Genomic DNA, 23,670 nt, shown 5'->3' with positions numbered 1-23,670 from the left:
TGATCGTCTCCCTAACATATAGGGTTTATGAGATTCTCCTGATAACAGTGAGTAACATAGACTGTTTAGCACTTAGTTATTTCCGTATTAATATTAACGGTCGAGTGTAACACGATCTATCCAGATGACGACAGCCATGGTCTGTGTATGAATATGTATATATTGGAGATAACTGTTTGTATATACGTATAAGTTTATGTTTAGCAAATAGTCCTATTCTTCCATCATGATTATATAATTACAACTTGTTGGGTCAGTCTATATATTCTTTTGAAATTAGATAATGGATATTTGTTCTCTTTGAGTATGGCACAATGTTCTCTTATAACTACATCAAATGGTTGTGGCAACTTGATATTTCATTTTTTCTCTTGACAGTGATCACTTAGGTGTTTAAATTCTTGTCTTTTTGATTAAATGCTAGACTGTTTTTTTCATGAATTGCTTATGATGTAACGTAATATGTAATATATGGTTTTGATATTTTTTAATGTATATTTTAGATATCAACACTTCTGGGTGGCTCCTGAAGAAGGCGTCCTTACGCCGAAACGCGCGTCGAATTACACTCGCCACAGTGTGATTTTTATTAATTAAATGAGTTCTATTTTCAGATGTATTATTAGGAATGAAATGTATGTTTTTTATTACTATGTCCACTTTATATGTTTATGATAATGTTATGTATTTGTATGATTTTTAATTGTTTACATTAAAATCTTAACCATTTTAATTTTTCTCGTTCACCTTTAGTTTTTACTGTCAATTGATGTTACTTGTTTTGCCACTGTTATTGAATGCCTAGGGTGATTACTCACACACCTTGGATTTGTGATAAACACCCAAAAGATCACTGTTGTTTCCAGCTCAGAAAGTCACGTTCTTGGGGTTCGTGATAGACTCGTTTGAAGTGACCCTCAGTCTTCCGGCACAGAAGCTGGTCAAGATCCGGCACCAGTTACGGCGGATGCTGGCCAAACAGAGAATTCCCCTTCAACAGATTGCCCGCGTGGTAGGGCTACTGTTGGCTTCCATCCAAGCGATTTTCCCGGGCCTGCTGCACTATCGGGCCTTGCAGCGCCTCAAAGCTAAACATTTGTGGAAGGGGTTTGCTTACTCCCATCTGGATTCCCTGTCAAAAGAGGCACAGGAAGATATTAGTTGGTGGCTCTCTCACATGGAAGCCTGGAATGGGAGCGCGATTTTTGGTTCAGCCCCGGATCTGGTTATCAAGTCGGATGCCAGCTTGTCCGGTTGGGGGGACCAGATGTGGTGCTTTCTCCACAGGAGGGTCTTGGTCTCCACAGGAGCAAACACTGCACATCAACTATCTGGAGCTCCTGGCAGGCTCCTTCGCGGTGAGATGCTGGACCAAAGAACGATTTCTGTTGTGTGTCCTGTTAAAAATTGACAATATATCGGCAGTCGGTATATCAGTCACCTGGGGGGCACCTGCTGGAAGGTGCTGTCAGATCTAGCGACGACCCTCTGTCAGTTTTGCCAGGACCATCACATTTCGGTAACAGCGGATTCAGGAGAATCAAGTGGCGTATTGGCATTCTTGCCACGTCAGAGATTCCAGTCTATGGGAGCTACATCAAGATTATTTTTTCTGATACAGGACCTTTGGGGACCTTTTTCAGTGGATCTTTTCACCTCCAGATGGGCCATCAGATTCCTCGGTTCTTCAGCTGGAGGCCTGATCCGTTAGCGGTAGCCACGGATGCTTTCCTGCAGGATTGGACGCAGGAACAAGCCTATGCGTTCCTGCCCATCACAATGATCCTTCGGGTTTCGGCCCAGATCAGACAACAGAGAGCGAACGTGGTTCTCATCACGCCCATTTGGAGGTCACAAGTATGGTTTCCAGTTCTTCTGGAACTTTCTTGGAATTCTCCAATCCGACTCCCCCACTTTCCAGAACTTCTTCTTAGTCCGGATGAGGTTTCCCATCAGATGGTGCTCAACGGAGCCCTACGTCTCATGGCGTGGAGGATTACAGGAGTAGATGGACTATCTCTGGCCTTTTGGACTTCCCTGAAAGCCTCTTTTCCAAGGCCTGGGCGGAGAGTACCATCAAGGGATATCAATCTTCCTGGCGAAGATGGTGTCGTTGGTGTGTGCAAAAGGGTTGTGATCCCGTAGGCGAGGACTTAGTCCACATTCTGAATTTCCTTGCAAGCCTGGCCCAACAGGGGCGGTCAATGAATACCTTTCGTTCCGCCAATTCGGCGGGACATGTGCCAATACACTGCAATCCTGCGGGTGAACACCCTTTGGTTTGTCGTCTTTTGCGGGGACTCAGTCGGTCTCTTCCCCCTGAGCCACGCTACCTGGAACTGTGGGATGTTAATACAGTGCTCAATTTCATTTTGTAATGGCAGTTTAATGAGTAGCTGTTGAGAAAAGAACTATCTGTGAAATTGGCAATGCTTCTTTGTCTTGCAGGCGAGCCCTGAACATCACGGGCAGAGTGTTTCTCCCTCAGGAGTGTATTTTACTATCCGGCGTCGGACTAAGTGTCCCACTAGACTGATCGAATACCCAGCCTTTCCAGACTCCCCTAAACTGTGTGTGGTTCGCTGCTTGAAGGCTTATGAGAAGATGTCTCTGGAACTGAGGCCCCCGGGGGAGAAGCAGCTTTTGATTGCTCTCAGAAAACCACACTAAGCAGTTTCCTCTCCGATGATCGCAAGGTGGGTGTGATGGGTCATGCAAGAGCCTTAGACAATTCGGAGCCCATTCAGCAAGGGGAGCGATGGCCTCCAAAACTTTCACGTTGGGAGCGAGGTTAGAGGACATAATGAAAGCTGCGGACTGGTCCTCAGATTTGAGCTTTAAAAGGTTTTATTTCAAGCCTATTACTGCCATGGCTCATTTGGAGGTAAGTAAGCTTTAAACTAGCATAATCCGAAGCCTCCGGTCCGGACATAAAATAAAAAATTTCCTAGCTATCGTAACGGAAAGTTTCAATTCTAGGAACTCAGACGTCAAGGGTGGGATAATCCTTGCTTCCGTCTAGATCACACGCCCTTAGGAGTAAGTCATTTTCTTTTCTGATTTCCTTGATGGATCTCCTTTACAAGTGTTACAGTTAATGACTTTTGAATTGTGATCATTGATTCTCATCTCCTTCTGTGAAACATTGTTTTGAATGAATTGTCTTTCAGTACCCTTGTTAATTGGTATGAAGCTGAACTTTGTCTGTAGCCACTTTTGGTTTGCTAGCCAGGATATTGTCCTTTTGTTCCAGGAGGGGATTCAGGGAACAGGAAGACTAACATGACAAGAATAGCATGCCTTGCGCAACGAAAGAGGATGGGCAGTGGCTTGAAGAGGGACTGTAAGAGGGACCCAGTGTTCGGATTGGTCCATGAACTGAGTAATATGTTCTCCCTTCCTTGTTTCTTTTTTGAGCACTTTTTCCCCAAGGGCATTTGGGAAATGTGGTCCGGTTATCAAGTTTTAAAATGGCTGCTATCTATAAAGCATAGCAAGAAGAAGCATAATCCTTGCCTCAGAGTCCTTCGTAGAATTGAAACTTTTCGTTACGATAGCTAGGAAATTTTTCATTCAGGGACAGTAACACAAACAAAACAAACTCTGAGCTAATGTACCTCTGGAAGAGCAATAGCATCAGTCTTAGTGACTAATTCAAGAGACCAAAATATTTAATGACAAACGATAATTGGTATAGTGGTTGGAGGACATCCTCTGGATGGATCTGAATATGTGATGTTATGAAATGTGACAAACTCGTAAAGAATGTCGCCAATATATTTGATTTACTTGGCATGAACTTAATACAGGTACTTCTTGGTTCACCATGTCAGTGTTTTCTCGATCTTCTCTCATAAAAAAAGATAGTGCAGTCACCAATATATATGTTTTAACTAAGATGCACAGAAACAGATACTTCACGTATGCAGTGAATACAGACGGTGTGGACACTGCCGGAAACATGCCTTAAGTGCACTCGCTGTCAGGGTGTGAACGACTCAAGGAATCATTTTGGAGGGGGCAATAGACCCGGTATCAGGAGCAACAAATTTAAAGACTGAACCTGATTACATAGGATACGGGACACAGGGATAACGTAACTTGGACTGCCAAGACGGAAGTAGAACCGGTGGTGAGGATTGACTTGACATACGAAAAGAAGACAGCCCTGAAGAAGTCGTGGGGAACTCCCTATATGACAAAACGTGTTGACTGGGCAAAAAAGAAATGAAGATAAAGAAGATTGATTATTTTACTTTGTATTGAGCGCATACTGTGTATTTCTATCTAGCGGGTGCTCAGGGAATATGATATAATGTTACAGTGATCCTCTGGGATCGAATTTTAAGGAGGCAGTTAAAATTAAGTCAGTGTGGCTCTATGCTTAACATGGGGCAGGGTATTGAAAATTAACTCCTGGTCACCAAGAACACTCTCTCAGTAATGGTTTAATTTGGGGCAGTGCCAAAGGGGTGGGGGAGTGGATCTGCATTTCCTGAACCCTTTTTAGTATTCTGCCTTCTCTGGATACCAGGTGTGTATTCTGGCTAAATTAAGGTATATAAGAGTTTATAGGTTTTGGAGAGCAGTCGTTTAGCATTTCTTTTTGTAAAAAGCCATTTCTCAAACGTTCTGTTAATCAAGTAGAGAGAGAGAGGAACTAGAGTAGCTAGTACGTTTCCCCTGGGATATAGTGGTTAATCGAACTAACAGAGGACAAAACTCCCTGGACTTCCACCGGAGGGTCGAGACTTATTAGCACTTTGGCTGTGTCTCCAGGCCCAATGGAACACCTGTGATCCGGTTGCAAGGTCCTCTGTAGATAGGAGTACAAACTGAGAGAAATACCGCTTACATATATCAGCACCTTAGCGCATGCTTCACATACAGGGCACTGATAATCACATAGATCCCTGTAACACCCCCACACATAAGTCCTGAAGAAAGCAAGTTTAATAAAAAGGCCTGGCTGAAACTAGTCGACCACACTGGACGTGGGAGACCATAAGTCAACCCCTACATGTCCCAAGCCTTTGTTTTTAGCCTCTGCCTGAGGCCCACCAATAAAGTAACCGTTAGGGACTCCTAGCACAGAATATTTAAATCTCACGCAACACACCTGCACAGCACACTCACCTTCCAAAAAACCCGCTCCGCAGTAATCTGGCGTTGCAACACACCTGAGGCGCACTCGGTACCTCGGACGGGGCCCGATGATGAAGCATGCCACCAACTAGGTTGGTGGGTGAGGGCCTTCATACTAAACCAAATGGTTTCCCGTGCAGACACATAGCACAAAGACATAGCTAGTTCTCTTTGATTAACCATTTCTCAAAAGTGGTCAGTGGTCTTCATATTTCTGCTTTCACTGTTTTGTTGTTCGCTCAGTGGCTGCAAGTAATGCATTCTTCTCGGTCACTGGTAAAGCCTACTCTAACTTAAGCTGTTCAAATTTGAGGAGCCCTTCTTGATCACAGAGGCTGCCTATACTCTTATATCCCAGTAATTGCCATTTGATAAAGTCTTCTACTTCAAGGGCTGGGTGAAAATCTGGGTTACTCAAATTGGGGTGAGAGGTGAGTCAAATGATTTAAGAACTCTTCTTTTAGCCATCCTGTCTCAAACTGCCAATGCAGCTGTTGTAGATGGGGGGGGGGGGGGGGGGGGGGAGTACAGTTCACAGTATCCCAACACTCTGTGTTTACGATGGGACTTTCCAGAAAAGGATTTCTGCCACCAACCAGTCCACAAAGCAACAGCGCCTTTCTGACTGGTCTTGTCCCGTTCCACGAGGTATCTTAACTGGGCTGCTGGGAAATATTGTGCGACCAAACCCTTCATCCTATGGATGCTTCTATGATACTTGATGGTCTATACGAAGCTTCTGGTCTACCGCATTCTGAAGTTTCATTTAAAGCACAGAGGTAGTATGCAGGGGACAATTATTAAAAGATGAACAGTATTTCAGGAGGAATGTTCATTTCAATCATAGCTATCTTACCTAGCTATATTGTTGCCATGCACAGGAGTCTTTGCATACAGTGTGGAAAAGATTGTAGTAGCGAAGGTCTACAGTGGACGGCAAAGATATAACGATCTCTTCTCCTACTATCAGCGGTTGATGTTTGGCCCATTCGATTGGAATTTGGGGGATGAAGCGAGTTGTGTTCTTGCGGGACAAAGAGATTACTTATTTGTGATTTTTTGAGGGTCAGGAAAAGGCTGAGACGTCCACAGAATGTGTTATCTCCTCAACCAGGGCTGGGGGAGATTGGGTCAGGTTAAGGAGGACCACTAAAACATCATCCACAAATAGACTTAATTTGTGGGTCTGTATCGATCTTAACTCTTGTGACGTTTGCACTTGCTTTCTTCACCAATGGCTTCGTAGAGAGAGCAAATGGCAAGTGAAGGAATAGAAAGCCTGGTTTTGTTCATCTTTGCATATGGAGGGTGACCGATGGGGTTTTATTTCTGCTTGATCGATCTGTGGGATTGTGTACTGACAGAAAAAACATCTGTAAAATGCACTGCCAAATCGAAAAATGGAGGATTTCTATTAAATATGGCTAGTATATTTTAATCGAACCCTTTTTTGGTGTCAATGACTAATAGCAATACATTTTCTTGAGTACTTTGAACCTTTTTAATGAACAGTAGTCTTTTCGTATTATCAAATCATCTTTTGGAGATAAATCAAACTATATCATGATCTATTAGACTGGGCATGTGCGGCTAGGATTCCTGAGAATAATTTTACATCTATGTTGAGCGAAGAGATCGGCCTATAGAACACACAATGTCCGTTCTTTGCCGGTTTCTGGGATAACCGCAATTGTTGCTTCTAAAATGGTGTTAGCATTGAATAGTCTATGAAAGAATTGTATAATCAGTTTTACAACCAGTTCTAGAATGTTTTCTGAGTTATAAAGCCATCTGAACAGAGTGACTTGTAAGTTTGTAGTTTGGCTATGGAAGATAGGTCTAATCAGCCCTTAGTGGCCTTTCTAGGATCTCAACTTGTTATTATGTGTGTCTGATGACATATGCCTGCTCTAGATGTTCCTTGATTGTCCAAGTGGATTTACTTTCTGCTGTGTACAGGGCTTTCTAAAATGTTTTTTTTAAATGTATTTATTGCTGTTCAAAAAGTAAACACACAAAATGCATTATGGTATACTGAATGTACAGTTTGATTGTGGAACCGCTTACTTGTAGTACATACATGAATGCATTTATGATGGCTCCAATGAGCAGTATCAATTGAGTATCAATCTACAAATATTAACACTCAGTATGTGTTTATCATGTCCTGAAACGTACATCTCCTACAAAGATAATGTTCTAAAACGGAGAGAGAGAGAAAACAGAGGTAATTTCCAAAAGGCCACCCATCCCTCTCAATCCACTCCCCTCTTCCAGTCACACCATGGTACCTCTTCCAAACTCACTAGACATCATCCACAATGAACAGGATAAATAGAATTATGTAGCACTATACTGATGTAGCCTTTTAGCATGCAAATTATTTGTCTAGGCCCCTCCTTGTGTGTCAGGTCACTAACAAGACCCTTATTTTCTCTAATAGGACAAGAAATATTAACAAGAATCATGCCCTATATGGTCATTCTGCTAACCTCGACGAACAGCAGGAAAACCCTTCCCTTCTGGGTTAGGCATATTCCAATCTGGCTAACTATTGAGGGATGCAAAGGGTTCCTATATCGGACCATAAACATCCATCTGGTGGTTTTACATATCATTTTTTCATAGTCTGCAATTTTAGTCATTTAGGACAGCTAAACTGTACTGCCTGGTAGTATTGGTTTCCTCCGATATCTAAAGATACACAGTTTCACCTTTGCTAGCTTAGTGCCTACCTCTCTTTTCCTATGTTTGAGGTGACTACATTGCAGGAAATGTCATGGAGTAATGCCAAACAAATAGATGGAAGCAACGTAATGTTAGCTGGTACAGAAAGGACCCTCCATACCTCCTCTTAATAAATAGAAAGTCTGGTGCAACTGCACAGAATATGGACCATGTCATAACCATCATCTCCAAATATCCAGTGAGCGGCTTGTGACAGCGGGCCCACTCTACTTAAATGGTGACCAGTACCAGTTATGCAATAGTTTTTAGTATGAGAATTTCAATCTGGATTCCCGTAGCAGGGAGTCATGTGAAGATATCAACACAGACCGGAGCTCCAGGGAGTAATTATGTCCCACTGTGGTCTGCCAGTAACTTCCTGCTGAATCGAAGGTTGGTGACGAGTATATAGGGTCTATAAGAAGCCCGTGTATGCCTGGTATGGCCCCTCTAAATGTCCCCCATTTTTCAAGATGATAACGTAACAAGGAGACAAATAGGCGGGGGATTTCTGCCCAGTCTACCATCTAAGGCAGTGGGACAATTGTATGTATTTCTATTACTGTTAGTGGTCAAGACAATGCTCTCTGCTTTAGCCTGCAAAGGGTTTGAGCGTATCCGCCAAACAGTCGTTGGTCAATTGTATGTAGGCCCCTTGCCCCCACAGCTGCCAGGTCACTACTGAACCACCCCTTATCAATCCTGCATTATTCTATATATGTGTTGACAAATTACGCCAGGGGTTCATAGTTAGCAAGGTAGGCACCTTTTTCATATGAGAATATGTTCTTTACTATGACGTTATGTACTGCAGTATGTGTGGGTTTAAATGTATACATAGTCTCAAGTCAGGTAATTCCATATAGATCTCGTTTCTTTGAAATCCAAAGCAGGGATATCACAGACATTGGGTAACCAAGATAGTAGTTGAAACAGGTGGTTTGCCCAAAAGTACCATTTCATATGTGGTAACTGAAATCCTCCTCCAGCCTCAGTACTCACAAAAAGTTTTGTCATCTTAATTCAAGGCCTGTCCTGTCCCCATACCAAGGTCTTGATTTCTTAATCTATCCGTTGTAGCAGACATTGTGTTACCGAAATGGATAGCATGCCTATGACATAATTGTATCGAGGTGGTGTTACCATTTTCACTACTTGTACCTTACCCCCATCAATGATAGCTAGAGGTAGGATCATTTTGTAGAGCTAAGTCTTAGCTATTACAGGCATTATATGGTCTTCCAACGTAAAAAGGAGGCAGGTACCCCTATAGATGCTACAGGGATGGGGTATGTATGTAAACCAAAATAGACATAAAACCCTGTTGTGAAGTATCTAAAAAAAGGAGAAACCTCCTTATTAAACACGACAATTACACTTGTGTTTGGATGTGGGATAGTATCTACTTTCTCAACCTTATCTTTCATTACACAATACGTTTTACCACTATATAAAGTATCACAGTACAGTACAATAGAAATTTTCCTAATACAGTTGTAAGTATGTTCAAAAATTCAGACTGTTTTTTAAAAACTCTCTTTGTATGGTTGAAATATCTGCATAATTAGATTGTAACCCATAGGGAGGTTTACCAATAAGGACATGAATATATACTTTGGTTTTAAAGAATAAAATGCATTTTTTAACATACTTACAACTGTATTAAGAAAAATTCTCTTGCACTGTACTGTGATACTTTAAATAGTGGTAAAACGTATTGTGTAATGAAAGATAAGGATGAGAAAGTAGATACTATCCCACATCCAAACAATTATATGGTCTTCCACCTTGTGTCCCAAGTCTTTATGTAGAAGTATATCCAGGTAGTGTGCAAGCCCTCTTAATATCTGACATTGACATCATTTCGCTTTTCTCCCGATCGATCTTGTATCCTGAAAAATCAGAGGTCTTCAATAGATTCATCAAGGCAGGAATAGAGGTCTACAATTTTAGGAGTGTCATCAGTATACTGTCTGCATTAAGAAACACATTTATTGGTCAAGCTTTCGACGGGACACCCTGAATTTGCAGGGAAGATCGGATAGCAACGGTTCTGGTGCCAGCAAGAAAAGGCGTGGACAGCCATGGCATGTACCTCGCTGTCTCTGCATCATTCATAAGATGTCCCCCACAATTAATTTGTGCTGCTCGCTCACTGTATAGCCATTTGACCCTACCGACTAGGTTCTGCCAGGTATAAATGTGGTACCTTTAGCCACCCACTTCAGAACACTCCTGGACCTGTGCAAGACCAGAAGAGGACCAAACCTGCTGTCTGAGACCTGAAAAGAACCTAGAAGACCTGCTCTCTCTCTCGTGTAACCAGGACAAAGAAGTTGACTCCAGGGCTCATAAGGCTTACCTCCTGTTAAAGTTACAGGGACACAACGAGCTACAAGAAGCCTTATCCCGCAACTGCCCAGCTGGCCAATGGAAACTGGACCTGGACTGACTGGACTGCTGGTGGACTCTGCTTGCCACCCTGCAAGTCTTTAAGTGCCTCCACTAAGGTCCTAGAGGCCTTCTGAATAATACTATTGTGGTGGAATGGGACTTTAAGGACTGAAGTCAGAAGGGAAAATCTTTGTCCAGTACGAACCTGGTTATTGTATCTCGACCACTGACTATCATTGGCACTATTTCTATTTAAAACTTTAAAAATTCATATCCCCATTGTCTTTACTAGATTGTTCTCATTCTGGTGAAATTTTAGTTTATTATATTTTACCCTATTTTCATAGTTTGTTTTGAGATTTTAAAAAAATAAATTCAACTTTGTTGCTGTTTTAGTACTGCATACTTTACATATTGTCTCTAAGTTAAGCCAGTCTGCTCTGTGCCATAGATACCAGGGAGGTGAGCTCAGGTTTAATTAGGCAGAGTAGTGATTCAGCCAGACAAGGACTGTGGTCATTGATTGAAGTCCTGACCTCAAAGGGACTGGGTTATTGCTTGTGCATATAGTTATTCCTTTGCATGTGTAGAGTTAAAATTAAAATACTTATTTTTCTTATAAAAACAGGTATTTGACTGGACACTGATTTATTATTCGTACAATTTGCACTTTGAGTAATGAGTTGTGTTCATTTACCTGTCGCTACCCTCTGCCCCCGCCATTATACCCCAAGGGGGCCTTTGAATGCTCATACACAGCTACTACTGAGAATCAAGTGCAAAAGAGTCCCCATCAGCTCCCCTGCTGCCAGTCACCTGCTTTTGCTCCAATGGCAAGTCAGCCTCACTAGCCAGCCTTGCTGCTCCTGCCGCAAACCAGCCTCACCTCCCAGCCTTGCTGCCCAGGTATGATGTCCAAACGTAGCCCCCGTTCCTGCGCCCCTAGGCCACCAGGACCAGTGCCACTTGCCACTCCTCCCTGCCCACCGTTTCCTGTGCAATTTTTCTGGCTTCCTGCCTCCCTAACGCCCCTTCCACGACCTTCCCAATGAAGGGCACAGCGCAGTCCCCCGGCAGGCAGCACACCAAAGGCAAGCCAGTCTGCACCAGGAACCCTGGCACTCCGAACTCCCACAGGTGCTCCACCACAGAACTCCGTGCCCTGGACTCAACAACAACTGCTGTCTTGCATCACCGCGGGCCGTTCACCTATATCGGCCAACCTCGCAGAAGCCGGGGGCATGCACCCCCCACCCTACACCAATCCCCCGGAACCACTTGGATGCCTACTGATCAACACCAGATTGCTGTGCAAACATGCCACTGATGTCTGGGACACCATCTCCACCCTAGCCCCGGCATGACCTTTATCACAGAGAAATGGCTCACCCCTGCATTGGCCCCAAACATAGCCTTTGCAACACCCAAGGGCTACAAGATAAAACACTGGGACCGCACCAACAGACACGGACGTGGCATCGCCGTAGGGCACAAGGAATCGATCATTTGCACCACCACCGAAGACAAAACCACGACGATCATGAAGCACCTGAACTTCCAACTCCACACCGACAACAAAACCATCATCAAATGAAACTAACCGGCCTCAGCGCCTCCATCACAGAATTCATAATTTCGCTCGCCATTCAATCAGACCACTATGTCTTCCTGGGAGACCTCAACTTCCACCTGGATGACCCCACAGACACCAACTCCACCGACCTCCTGGAACGAAAGGACAACATAGACCTCACGCAGCTGATCTCAGACCCCACGCAGAGAGTAGGACACATGCTAGACCCTATCTTCACGTCTATCAACAAGTCAGATACAGTGACACCACGGAACTCACCTGGTCCGACCATTCTACACTTCACCATTGCTGGACCACCGTCCACCACACCAACCCCTACAGTGCCCCCTTCCACAGCTGGACCAAACTCACAGCACCAATGGACTGACGCTCTCAGCATCACCCAGCCTGACATCTCCACCAACTTGAATCAGGCAGTAGAGAACTTCAAAGCTTAGATCACCAGCGCCGCCGACCGAGTCTCCCCTACTTAACCAGTCAAAACGCACAGATACACCAAACGAGTCAGGTGGTACACCACGCAGATGCAAACAACTAGAATGGAGATGGCGCGTCAGCAGAAACTACACTGAGGGAGCCATTTTCAAGTCTACCCTCAACAACTACCACCACCAACTTAAAGTTGCGAAAAAAGAAGCCCTGACAAACCGCATTGAATCCAGCGCCAACCGGACCAAGGAACTCTTCACCATCGTTAGAGAGTTCACCTGCCCATCAGCCACAGAATATTCTACCCCCTTCTCACAGGAATTCTGAAAACGCTCTAGCAGACCACTTCCACATCAAGATAGCCATGATATATAGAAGCTTCGATCCCTAACCTACTGACCTTCTTAGCCTTCCCCCCTCCCATGACGGCAGCCATCGGCCATCTGCTCAACATACGGGCACAACTCATCACACCAAAAACTACAGCCTTATTGAAACCTATCTACTCTGGAGCACCCTCTGACCCATGCTCCCATCAATTTTTCAACCTTGGAAACAACAAGATCAGTCACTAGCTCACCACCATCCATCGCCACAGCCACCTTTCCCAATGCCTGGAAACACTCAAAGGTCAGACCCCTCCTCAAAAAATCCTTCACAGACCCCAGCGATCTCCAGAACTACTGTGCATCTCAATGCTCCCATTCCCTGCTAAGGTCCTGGAGAAGGCCATCAACCTCCAACTCACCGAACACTTAGAGAGAAACAACCTGCTTGACCTCTCCCACTCAGGTTTTAGAGCGAACCACAGCATCGAGACAGCCTGGATTGCCGCAACAGACGACATCCGCACCCTACTTGACAGATGAGAATCGGCCACCCTGATCCTTCTAGACCTCTCCGCAGCCTTCGACACCCTCTCCCACCATGCACTCAAACAACTACACCAGATCAGAATCAAAGACAACTCTCGGATGGCATCATTCCTCACTGGGCACACCCAGAGATTCCGCCCCCTCACTTCACCTCACATCGCAAGAGCTTTATCTGTGGTGTCCCTCAAGGTTCATCCCTCAGTCCAACCCTCTTCAACATCCACATGCCACTGCTAGCAGACATCGTGAGAATCCACGATATCAACATAATCTTCTACGCAGACAACACCCTACTTGTCTTCTCGCTCTCAAAAGACCCCACCACGACAAAGTCCAACTTTCACAACTGCATGAAGATCGTCTCAACCTGGATGAAGGACAACTGCTTGAAGCTCAAAACCGAAGTGCTGATTTTGGGCTGCCACACTTACCTCTGGAACAACTCCTGGTGTCCATCGGAACTCAGGCTCACCCCCATTCTGAAACACCACACCCGCACCCCGGCATGACCCTGGACAGCGAACTCTCCAAGGTCAGCGCAGTCTCCACAGCCTGACTCCACACTGTCCGCAGAATCTTAAAATGGCTCCCCATCAGCAAAACAGTGATGCAAGACCTCATCACCAGCCATCTGGACAATGGTAACGCACTATGCGGGCACCACTGGCGAATTCATGAGAAGACTATAGACGATCCAGAAAGCAGCAGCCAGACATACTCAACCTGCCCAAAAGTACCAAAATCACCCAACAGCCGAGAGACCTCCACTGGCTCCTCATCCAGGAAAGATTCCAATTCAGACTACTGACCCACACCTACAATCACTGACAGGATTCACGAAGAAACTCAAGACCTGGCTCTGCGACTGAAACCCGCAGCGCAGTGCCTAGATATCCTCACAGGTGGTAATCTGTGGTATACAAGTAGCGCATGATTGACTGAAAAGGGGCACTTGGCCCGGTTACTCAGGAACCACAGTAGGTCGGGCACCAGAACATCAGAAGTAGAAGTCAAAGACAATGGTTTAGGTCCAGTAGTCCCTACGACCCTATGACAGGGGTTCTAACACCCTCTCAACGAATAATCCAGTTTCTTACAAATATTTATTCCTTTTACTAAGTCTTGAGTCTGAATGATGTGATCTTTCAGTTTCCATCGCTCCACAAAATTCCAGAACCTGTGACACTGTAGGTTGAGGGATATGGAGGCATAATCCAAAAGAGAAATGTCTTCATTGTTCTCCTATTACTCTGCCCTGAATTTGTGGGAGTGCCCCCAAAAAAAATAGTCCAGCTGACCAGAACTGCAGTGTGAGGTAGAGAAATGTGAAGTTTCATCACACCCGAGCTCTGCTGCACCATCAACTGCTCCATCGAGTCTGCAGCCTTCCCAGAAGACTGGAATAATATATAGATCAACACCCTGCTGAAGAAACCTTATGCCAACGCAACGGACCTCAAGAACTACAGACCCATCTCTCTGCTCCCCTTCCCAGCCTAAGTCATCGAAAAATCCATTGACACCCATCTCTCAGGGTTCATCGAAACGAACAACATCCTGGACCTATCCCGATCTGGCTTCAGAAGCAACCACAGCATTGAGACCGCTCTCCTCGCCACTACATACATCTGCACCGTCCTTGACTGAGGCAAGACTGATGCCCTCATCCTCCTGGACCTCTCAGCAGCCTTCGACACAGTCTCCCAACCACACCCTCTGCGCAAGACTCCACGATGCAGGCATCCAGGACAAAACCCTAGAATGGATCTGCTCGTTCCTCACCAGCCGAACGCAGATTCAGACTTTCAACTCAGAACCCACAGAGATCAGCAGTAAAGTGCCTCATGGATCTGTCCCCGAGCTCCATCTTCTTCAACATATACATGGCCCACTTACAGCCATCGTCAGAAGCCATGGCAGCAACATAGTCTCCTACGCTGACGTCACCCAGCTGATTCTTTCCGTCACAGACGAACCCGTAGCTGCCAAGAGCAACTTCCACAACAGGATGAAGGCAGTTGCCACCTGGATGAAGGATAGCTGCCTCAAGCTTAACTCAGTCAAGACTGAAGTCCTCATTCTGGCCTCCCCCCTTTGGCCTAGGACAACTATTGGTTGCAAGCACTCTTTGGAATCCCCCCCCTCACCCACGGACCACGCACAAAACCTCAATATCATCCTGGAATCCTCGCTCTCAATGAACTGCCAAATCAACACCGTTTCATCCTCCTGCTTCTCCACAGGCTCCACCTCTTTCATAAGATCTTCAAGTGGATTCCCACTGAGTTCAGGGAAATGGTCACCCACGCGCTCGTCAGCGGCAGACTACTACGGCAATGCACTCTACACCAGCACCACCCAAAAAACTGCTGTCTACCAGACTCATCGTCAACATCCCAAACCACAAAATTACCGGCCACATGAGAGACCTTTACTGGCTACTTATCAACAAAAGAATCACCTTCAAGCTTCTCAAGCACACCCAAAACGCCCTCCAAAACACCAGATCTACATAACTCAACCAATATACTCTCCTTCTACACTCCCACCAGACATCTTTGCTCAACTGGCCTTGTCCACTGTCCCATGGATTCGCAAGATCCCAGCTGGAGGAAGATCCTTCTCCGACCTTGCTGCAAAGACTTGGAACTCCCTGCCTCTGCACCTCGGGCAATCACCGTCGCTGCAGCAAATTCAGAATGGACCTCAAGACCTGGCTCTTCAACCCCCCCCCCCCCCCCCGCCCCCCCCCCACACTCAGCACCTTGAGACCCTCACGAGTGAGTAGTCACGCTTTATAACATTACTGATTGATTGTAGTCTTGTTGAGTTCGCCTAACATCCTCTAATCCTACCTCTTTTAGCCAAAGGTTCCCACCTTTTGTGATTGCAGCCAACTGGTTAATTCTCTGGCCAAATCCAAGTTATTGTCCACACCAAAATGAAGTTCCCCGCGTTAGTATCTCTTTGTCAGATTACTGTAAAATATTGGATATTACTTGTTTCCGAACGGTTCTTGCTCTTTGTTGTAGGCATATAAACTTACAAGGGTGAATGTTATTGCTTCTTGAATCAAACAAAAAGTTCATACAGTTTCTCGCACCTCGACTCTCGCTTACCCTGTGAGGATGTTGGATAGCTACTCTTACCTTTTTCCCAAGGCTTGAAAATATACTGCCTTGGAACCGATCTCAATTCATGCCAATCTTCCAAAAGTAAATGTCTATCAGACGAGGCAGATGTCAAAACCTGAATTATGTAACGTAGATGGAACCGGTAGCTGCTTTGGCATAGTACTAAGGCACAAGATGTTTAAGCAGATGACTTAAGGGGAAGGTGTTAATTTGTGGGTTGTGGCTTTACAACTGCAATCAATTGTGATCAGCATTCACTTTGACGGGGGGCTCTTGTTGGGATGTTAGCACTTACCACTGTCTCCCTAATTTCATGTGATGTGTCAATATTTGGACATTAATTTATCAATGGGATCTGCCTCCACATCCAGCCCGAGCACAACCCATTCTGTTGGGCTGTCAAATCCCCATGTGCTTTTGTGGGATTTGATCTTGTTTTCAGTCATTTTTGGGCAGGCTCCTCTCATGTGCGTCTTCATGTTTCATACCCCTAGTCAAGGACATATTTCCTCTTTCATTTCTTTTTAAACTCTTTTTATTGCCATTTAAATTCAGATTGCATGCATAACACTGCTATTCAAGGACAACCCCATAAATCTCTGACATTATCACACAGATTTCCTCTCTTGAGCGACGGGGTTTCTGCTCTGTTGAAAGTGGACTTCTTCCATGATTATCTCCTGGGGATTAAGCTGGTGCTCCTCTGTTATGAGCTGTATGATTACCAATATCAGGGATGCCCTGAATGCACCTTGCTTATGTCACTGAGCGCAGGTTCTAAAGTTGATCATTCCACTGAATGATCATTCAAAAAGGGTGACTCCACCTATATCAAATGTCTCTCTCAGAGGCAGTCTATTATAGACTAAAGCTCTTTCGGCTTTTGAACTGTGGTCATGAAGAGGTGAGAATAGAGTAAAATCTTGTGGCCTTCAAAGACATCCAAGCATTTGCCTCTAGATCTTCCATGATAGCCTCCTTAATTTTGAAGATGTGGACGCAGGTGGGGTCTGGGGCCTGCTTCCTAGGTTGATCGACCCACCTGCTCAGTGTGTTCGGTCTATTTTGATTTTGGCAGTTTCTCCTTCAGGAAGTACTTCAGAAGAGTTGTATTCCAGAACACTAGAGGGGTTGAGAGGAGACTGGCGGTCCCAGCATATGTCCTCCCTTCTAAATACATAAACTGCAAACAGAATGTGCAGTGTATGAAGAGTTGTATTACCTAGTCTTCGATGTTTGAATCTTCGCTTTCAATGGTAGCCCTCAAATTCTTATGTTTTATCTACGAGGCTAATTTTCCAAGTCTTCTGTGGGCACCTGCAAGTCACTGTACTGCTCTTTCGTTTCTAGTTCTTAATGGAGCATTTCCAGCTTCTCCTTCTCCCAAGCGCTGGTTGAGCCTTCCAATGGGGATAGGTATTTTAATGTCCTTTAGGTTGTGTATCACTTTGTATAAATAAATGGTCTAGTTAAGAGAACTTCCTCTGCATTTGTATCTGGAAGTGGTCCTGTCGTAAGTGGGGAGTGTAAGACTGTCTGGTTTGGGTGTTGCAGATCTTAGCAGGTCTGTGAGGTTTACCTCATTCTTGTGTTTTGCAGGGGCCACTCTTTTTGCTTCTGATTCCTTGGTATTGCACTGTTCGCATTTTGTTACACTCACGATGCCAGGTATTGCAGGTCAAGTTGATGAACTTTCAAAGAGAAGGTTTTTTTTTTCTTTTAATAGTCTCTCCATATCTTGGATCCTTGATGATTTTGATCTTAGATAAGATGGTATATGTAACCTTGCAATGCTTATATGAGCCCAGCAAGCTTGTCTTTATGGTGCTAGACTTGGTGTGCAGTTGCTTCAGTGTGCAGCTCTTTATTCTTTCTCCCCTCCTCAGGGGTGTGTTGGTTTGAGGCTCCATTGGTGTAGATCTATAGAGCTTTCCCTTCATTGTAACATGGCCACAGTCCTGACTCCTAGTAAAGTGGCTATGTTTGTTCACCACCATAGGCGTCCCAGAATAACTTTCTCCTTCACCCTGATATACTTTACTCTGTGCCTCGTGCCCTTTGGGCTGAAATGTGGTGGGTGCCCTAATGCCATTCTTGAACGTTTGTAATAGGCCTTTCTAATGTACTCTCTTCTCTCACTCAGTCTGTGTAAGAATTGGTCTCAGTGTCTTTGAGAGGGGCTAGCTTTCTGGGTTCTATAACTGGTGCTGGTTGGTGGGAGGCCATATGTGTTAAGTTGAGGAGGCCTTGGTATCTTTCCATGGAGCTGCCCCTCACTGCTGTTCCGTCCCGCCTGTTACTCCACTTTGCTACCTTCTTCCATATCTCATGTCTTACCACCTTGTTTCGTCTGTTTACTCTGAATTCTCACGCCTTGGCCCAGACTCAATTTTTTTCACTCTGGTCTGCATCTGCCTAGTGACAACCACCCCTATATAGTCGTTCACTTCCAGTAAGTCTTGTGCTTCTCACAGGGGCCTCAACTACAAATCAGGCACTACTTAGTCTTTCCCAGCCCTGTCTACTATCTCACCAGGACCTGCTGAACATGCCCTTCGCATGTCTCCATTTTTATGATTTTTGGCTGCCATTGTTGGTATATCATGGCCAGTACTCACCTCTAAATTTCATCCTGATCGGGGTAATCCTTTGCCACCCCGAGTGGCAACACTCCACCAAAGCTACTTTGCTCGTCCTGGTTTCTGATTATCAAGTGGCTCTGATAGCTCAGGACTACTGCTTCTTTGGGCCAGCCTTGGGAGGTGATACAGGCACACTCTACTCGGTCACCATCAAGTCAACACCCCCTCACTTGATCTTCAAAAGAAGCCAGCTCCATTTGTACTCCTTTCGCCCACGTGAGAAAACAGAAGGACCCAATAACCCAAATATCTTACTTGATAATACAAAACAAATACTGACAAATCACAACGTCATTGCAGCCCTGAGCCTGCACCACTTTCGCTATACAGAAATGCCCCCAGTCTATCCAGAAATTACATAGCTGTTCCTTTGTGGACAAAAACATTACTTGCGCCGGTAAACCACCTTATGTGCCACAGTGTAGAAAAGTGCTGCACTGATACCCAGTAAGTTCATATTTTTTAAATGATCAGCAGCGCCCTCTTCCCGTCTGAGTGTAGGCCAGGAAACCGAAGGATACAGAGGTTTCAACAAGACTTCTCTTTATATCAGATCACTTCGGGAATTGTGTGTTTTCTTAAGCCTGCACAACATAGCACTACAATCGCTGGCCATCTGCAACCAGATGCAATGTGGCACCTTCTCAGGGAAACCTTTAAACTATGAAGCAGCGGAGAGCACTTGCTTACCAATCTGAGTTTAATAAAAACCCTCTTCTTCAGATACAGGACAAATGCAGAGATCATGGAAGAAACCCATAAGACACTCACTCGCATACATATCTTTAGGTTGTCTAAAATGCATCCATTATGGTCGGCTTCAGCATACGCTCCACAGAACATTATTTGAACTCTCCCAAAAATATTTCAGGAGCAGGTCTTATCTGACTTAACTCATTCCAGTTCCTCCAGATGCACATTTGCTTTCCCAAGGAACCGCTCAAATTCGTCACTGTTTCTACAAAGCCATCCAATTTGGACTGTACAGCAAGGAGCACTGTTGATATGGCCAGAGTTATAGTAGGATTGCTGTGAAGCCCAGTGACAAACTGGAGCAGAGTTCGCTCACCACTCAAGAGTTCACCTTCTCCTCAATCTGCAGACCACTGTGTGCAGAATCGTAATGCACCTTGCATGGCAGAGGACCCGGTGATTGAAATAATTTCTGTGCAGGTTCTTTCTTCTGCCTGCTACTTCTATCAGGCCTCGACGCAGGAGAGGTCGCCTCATTCTCCAGTGAAGCACAACACTGCAATATAAGGCAAAGAAATATACCTCTCAAATGACAACCACGACTACAAGTTCAGGTTCACCCATTCAGTTATCTGAAGGCTGCTGCAGCGTGATCAGTGTTGAACTATAGATTATTAAGGACCAGTGGTTTTTGAAGGCTGTTTCTTCCTGTGCGTTGCAATTTCACTAATTCCAGAAAGACGTGGTAGACTTTAGTATGTGGAAGTAGTTAAAAGCTGTGTCTTCTACCCTTCTTACCCAGTGGGTTTCACTTCCACAGCTCCCTGTGAGGATCATCAACTATCAGATCAACTGGTGTTCCAACAGCCACTCAAACCCAAGGATGTCTCACACCAGAAGAAAAGCTCTGCACCTAATCTCAACCTGCTAATATAATCTTTCCTTCCAAGCTCCGCTTTGCCCACCTCTTAACGATTGAGCTCTCTCCTAAACCCAAGCTGCTTCATCCTACCACGCTATTTATGGTAACCTCCCACTTCCTGCTGAATGTTAAGCTCTTTTCAAGTTCCACATGTCTTATCATAAGCCATCTGCCACCTTGCACTGCCCTACATCCTTCTCCTATGTCCAAGTCTCACATAACATTTTGCTCCATTCTACACGGTCCCCTTCCCATCTACTATTCCGCACTACTCCACCTACTTCTCCAAGCATCCATCCCGTTCTAACTGCTGTCTTCTCCTTACCCAGCACATTTCCTCCAACCCTGTTTAATCAGATGCATGCTCCTTAACTATTAGCCTACCTCTACCAACTCTAATATACTCTTCCCAGACTCATCTTCTCCTACGTTGCCAAACTCTGCTGCCCTCATCTAACAAACTCCATCTCTCCAAACCATGATCAAGTCTTGTACACTCCTTGTACTCTGCAACTCCTTCCTTCCTTGCCTCTAACCAGCTACTATTTACTTCTCAGGTTTCCTTATCGTCTAACTTACTACTCCCCTGCCTACTCTATCCTTCTCATCCTGCTTGTCTAATGCCCCGGTCCCTCTTATTGTCTCCATCTCTGCTAACTTTGTCTAAGTCCTGCACACTTACTCCAAGCCTTCTCCAATGTCTGGTACCGTGCCACCAACTGGCTCCATACTCCAACATACGCTTCCTCTCCCCGCAAGCCACTCTTTCCCTTTCCTACGTCCACCATCTACTTCTCCCTCTTCCCATCTATACTGCCCAGACTTCTGCAACCATCTATACCCATATAAAACCATCCGCTCCTACCTTCCCATCAACTCCCACACTGTCCACTCCCTACCCCACCCCTCGTTCTTCTACAACTTAACTCTCCCATGCAACTATTCTGTCCGACTCTACTCCTACCTTGCAGAACACTCTTCCTCCTAAACCCAGCATACTTCTCAGGCATCTCATCCACTGCCACCATTTGGAAATTACAGACTATATCAAAATCCAGATTCCTCCCACATTAAATACACCTCGCTCCTCCTTGAACAAACCTACAAATGAATGTGATGATCTTATTCTGCATCACCCCTTTCCCTACACCCCACCATCTATTAAACCTCCTCCTTTTGCTCTCGTTAAGGGTACACGTTTACTTCCACACCTTCTAATACTTCTAGTTTTTCTTCCATCAGTAATCAAGATCAATCACCTCTACGCAATTGGTTCCTTATCACGAAGCACCTCCACCTTGCAAAGCTGCACCCTTTGAAGTACACAAGTAAATAAGAACTGTTTAAGATCATAAGAGACACGCCGATCTAGAAACAATGCTCACTTCAATAAGAAGCCTTTTGAGAGTACTCAGATGAGGTAATGTGATCACACCATTCAGGACTAGAAACTAATCTTGCTATGGTGTGGACAGCATGCCTTAGAGGACCTATGTGTTTTTCGGGAAAAACTTTAAGTTCCGTTTGATAAAACCAATTACTTTTTTAAAGTCCAATTCTGGTATGACGAGTTTAGCACCTAGAAATAGAGCAGTGCTGAGTGGTCATATGGGGGGTAAGTTCAAACTTGTATCTAGAATGAGGCCCATCAAGTTTGAGAATTAAAAGATTTTTGTATTAAAAGTTCCAAATAAAGTTTAAAAGAACGAAAATAAAGGAAAACACTACATATTTCACACACAAAATATTTCAGCAGAACTGAAACAAATAAGTCTCGGTTATTCAAAGTCTTTATGGAAGAGGGAAAATAACAAAACGTCTTTAATGTGTCCATCTTCTGCTTACCAGATTTTAGACCAGAGATCTTAAAAATGGCACTTGGTTTCTCATTGGTGATGAATCCTAGGAGCTGCCACACAGGTATCCCACTCTGGTCAGGGTATGATATATAGACTGATCCCCCCATTCCATCAGGGAAAGGTATTGTTCCCAGCATGAAAACCACAACATGGTTGATGTTCTCATAATCCGGCAAATTAAAAACAAACTTGTCCTCGGCGACTTGCTGTACAGCAGTTTGCACCTGGAGAAGAGGCAAGAAACATTTTTTATTTAGAGCATCTATTCTTTAGAATACATTTAAAAAAAGAAAAAACTGTAGGTTCTAAAAACTCACAGTTGAGACACTTAGGGCCACGTGTAGATGGCCAAATACCGGTCGGTAAGGGTGAATTTCGCTGTTACCGACCGGTATTTAGGCATTGGAGATGTAGGGAGGATTTGGTATTAAGGAATAGGTAAATACCAATTCCTTAATACAGATTCCTTATGGCCTTGCATTTAGGGAATCGGTAATACAGATTCCTTAAATGCAATGTAGGTAGCACTTAAAAAAGTGCACCTCAGACTCAAGGAATCGCTATTTACCACCAACTCCTAGTTGGTGGTAAATAGCAATTTCGTTTCAAAAAGCACTTTTTTGCTTTTAGAAGTGTGCCATGTGGCACACATCCATGCTCTTAGGGAATGTATGTGCGCCACATGTGCACACAGGTGTGCCAGAGGGTGTCCTTTGAACACCATAGCACCATCGAACCGGTAATACTGATTCGGTAATACCAAATTTCTTCGCATTCATTCCTATGGGCCTCCAAGCCTATAGGAATGAATGGATGGGTAGGTGATTCCTCATTACCGATTCGGTAATAAGGAATATTAACGATTCGGTATTTTTTTTCCAAATTATTCCATACATATGAAATACCGATTCCTAAATACCGAATCGGTAAAATTCGGTATTTAGAAATCGGTATTTCCAAGTTCCCTACATATGGCGCTTAGTCTCCACAGTTCTGAGGCGAAGATGGTCCAATTACAAAACATTTTCTCTCAGGGAACAAACAAAGACAAACTTTGCCTATTAAACAAATGGGTAGAGGGCATCAACAGTCACCAGGTATTTGGCTGAATGTTTGGCAATGTTACATTATGCAGCTCCGATTAAATGCATTTATACTATTTAAACCCAAGTAATAAAAGCTGCTGAGGCAAATGCCAACTCAGATACAAGACAGCAATTTAGTGCTAAAAATTGCTGTAAAGGGGGGTCAGGCAT

General features: G+C 44.5%; 1 protein-coding gene across 1 annotated transcript in view; it reads right to left on the bottom strand.

The window, feature by feature from the left end:
• Nucleotides 1-23,670, bottom strand: part of HIKESHI (heat shock protein nuclear import factor hikeshi) — a 127,189-nt gene that overhangs the window by 72,259 nt on the left and 31,260 nt on the right. The window contains exon 2 of the mRNA XM_086933974.1: nt 22,401-22,638. Within this exon, the coding sequence (XP_086790100.1) occupies nt 22,401-22,638 (238 nt within the window). The remainder of the gene's footprint in view (nt 1-22,400; nt 22,639-23,670) is intronic.

The sequence above is a fragment of the Lissotriton vulgaris genome, chromosome 8 (genome assembly GCF_964263255.1).
Source record: "Lissotriton vulgaris chromosome 8, aLisVul1.2, whole genome shotgun sequence".
NCBI lineage: Eukaryota > Metazoa > Chordata > Amphibia > Caudata > Salamandridae > Lissotriton > Lissotriton vulgaris.
This window is presented reverse-complemented; position numbering and strand designations above follow the sequence as displayed.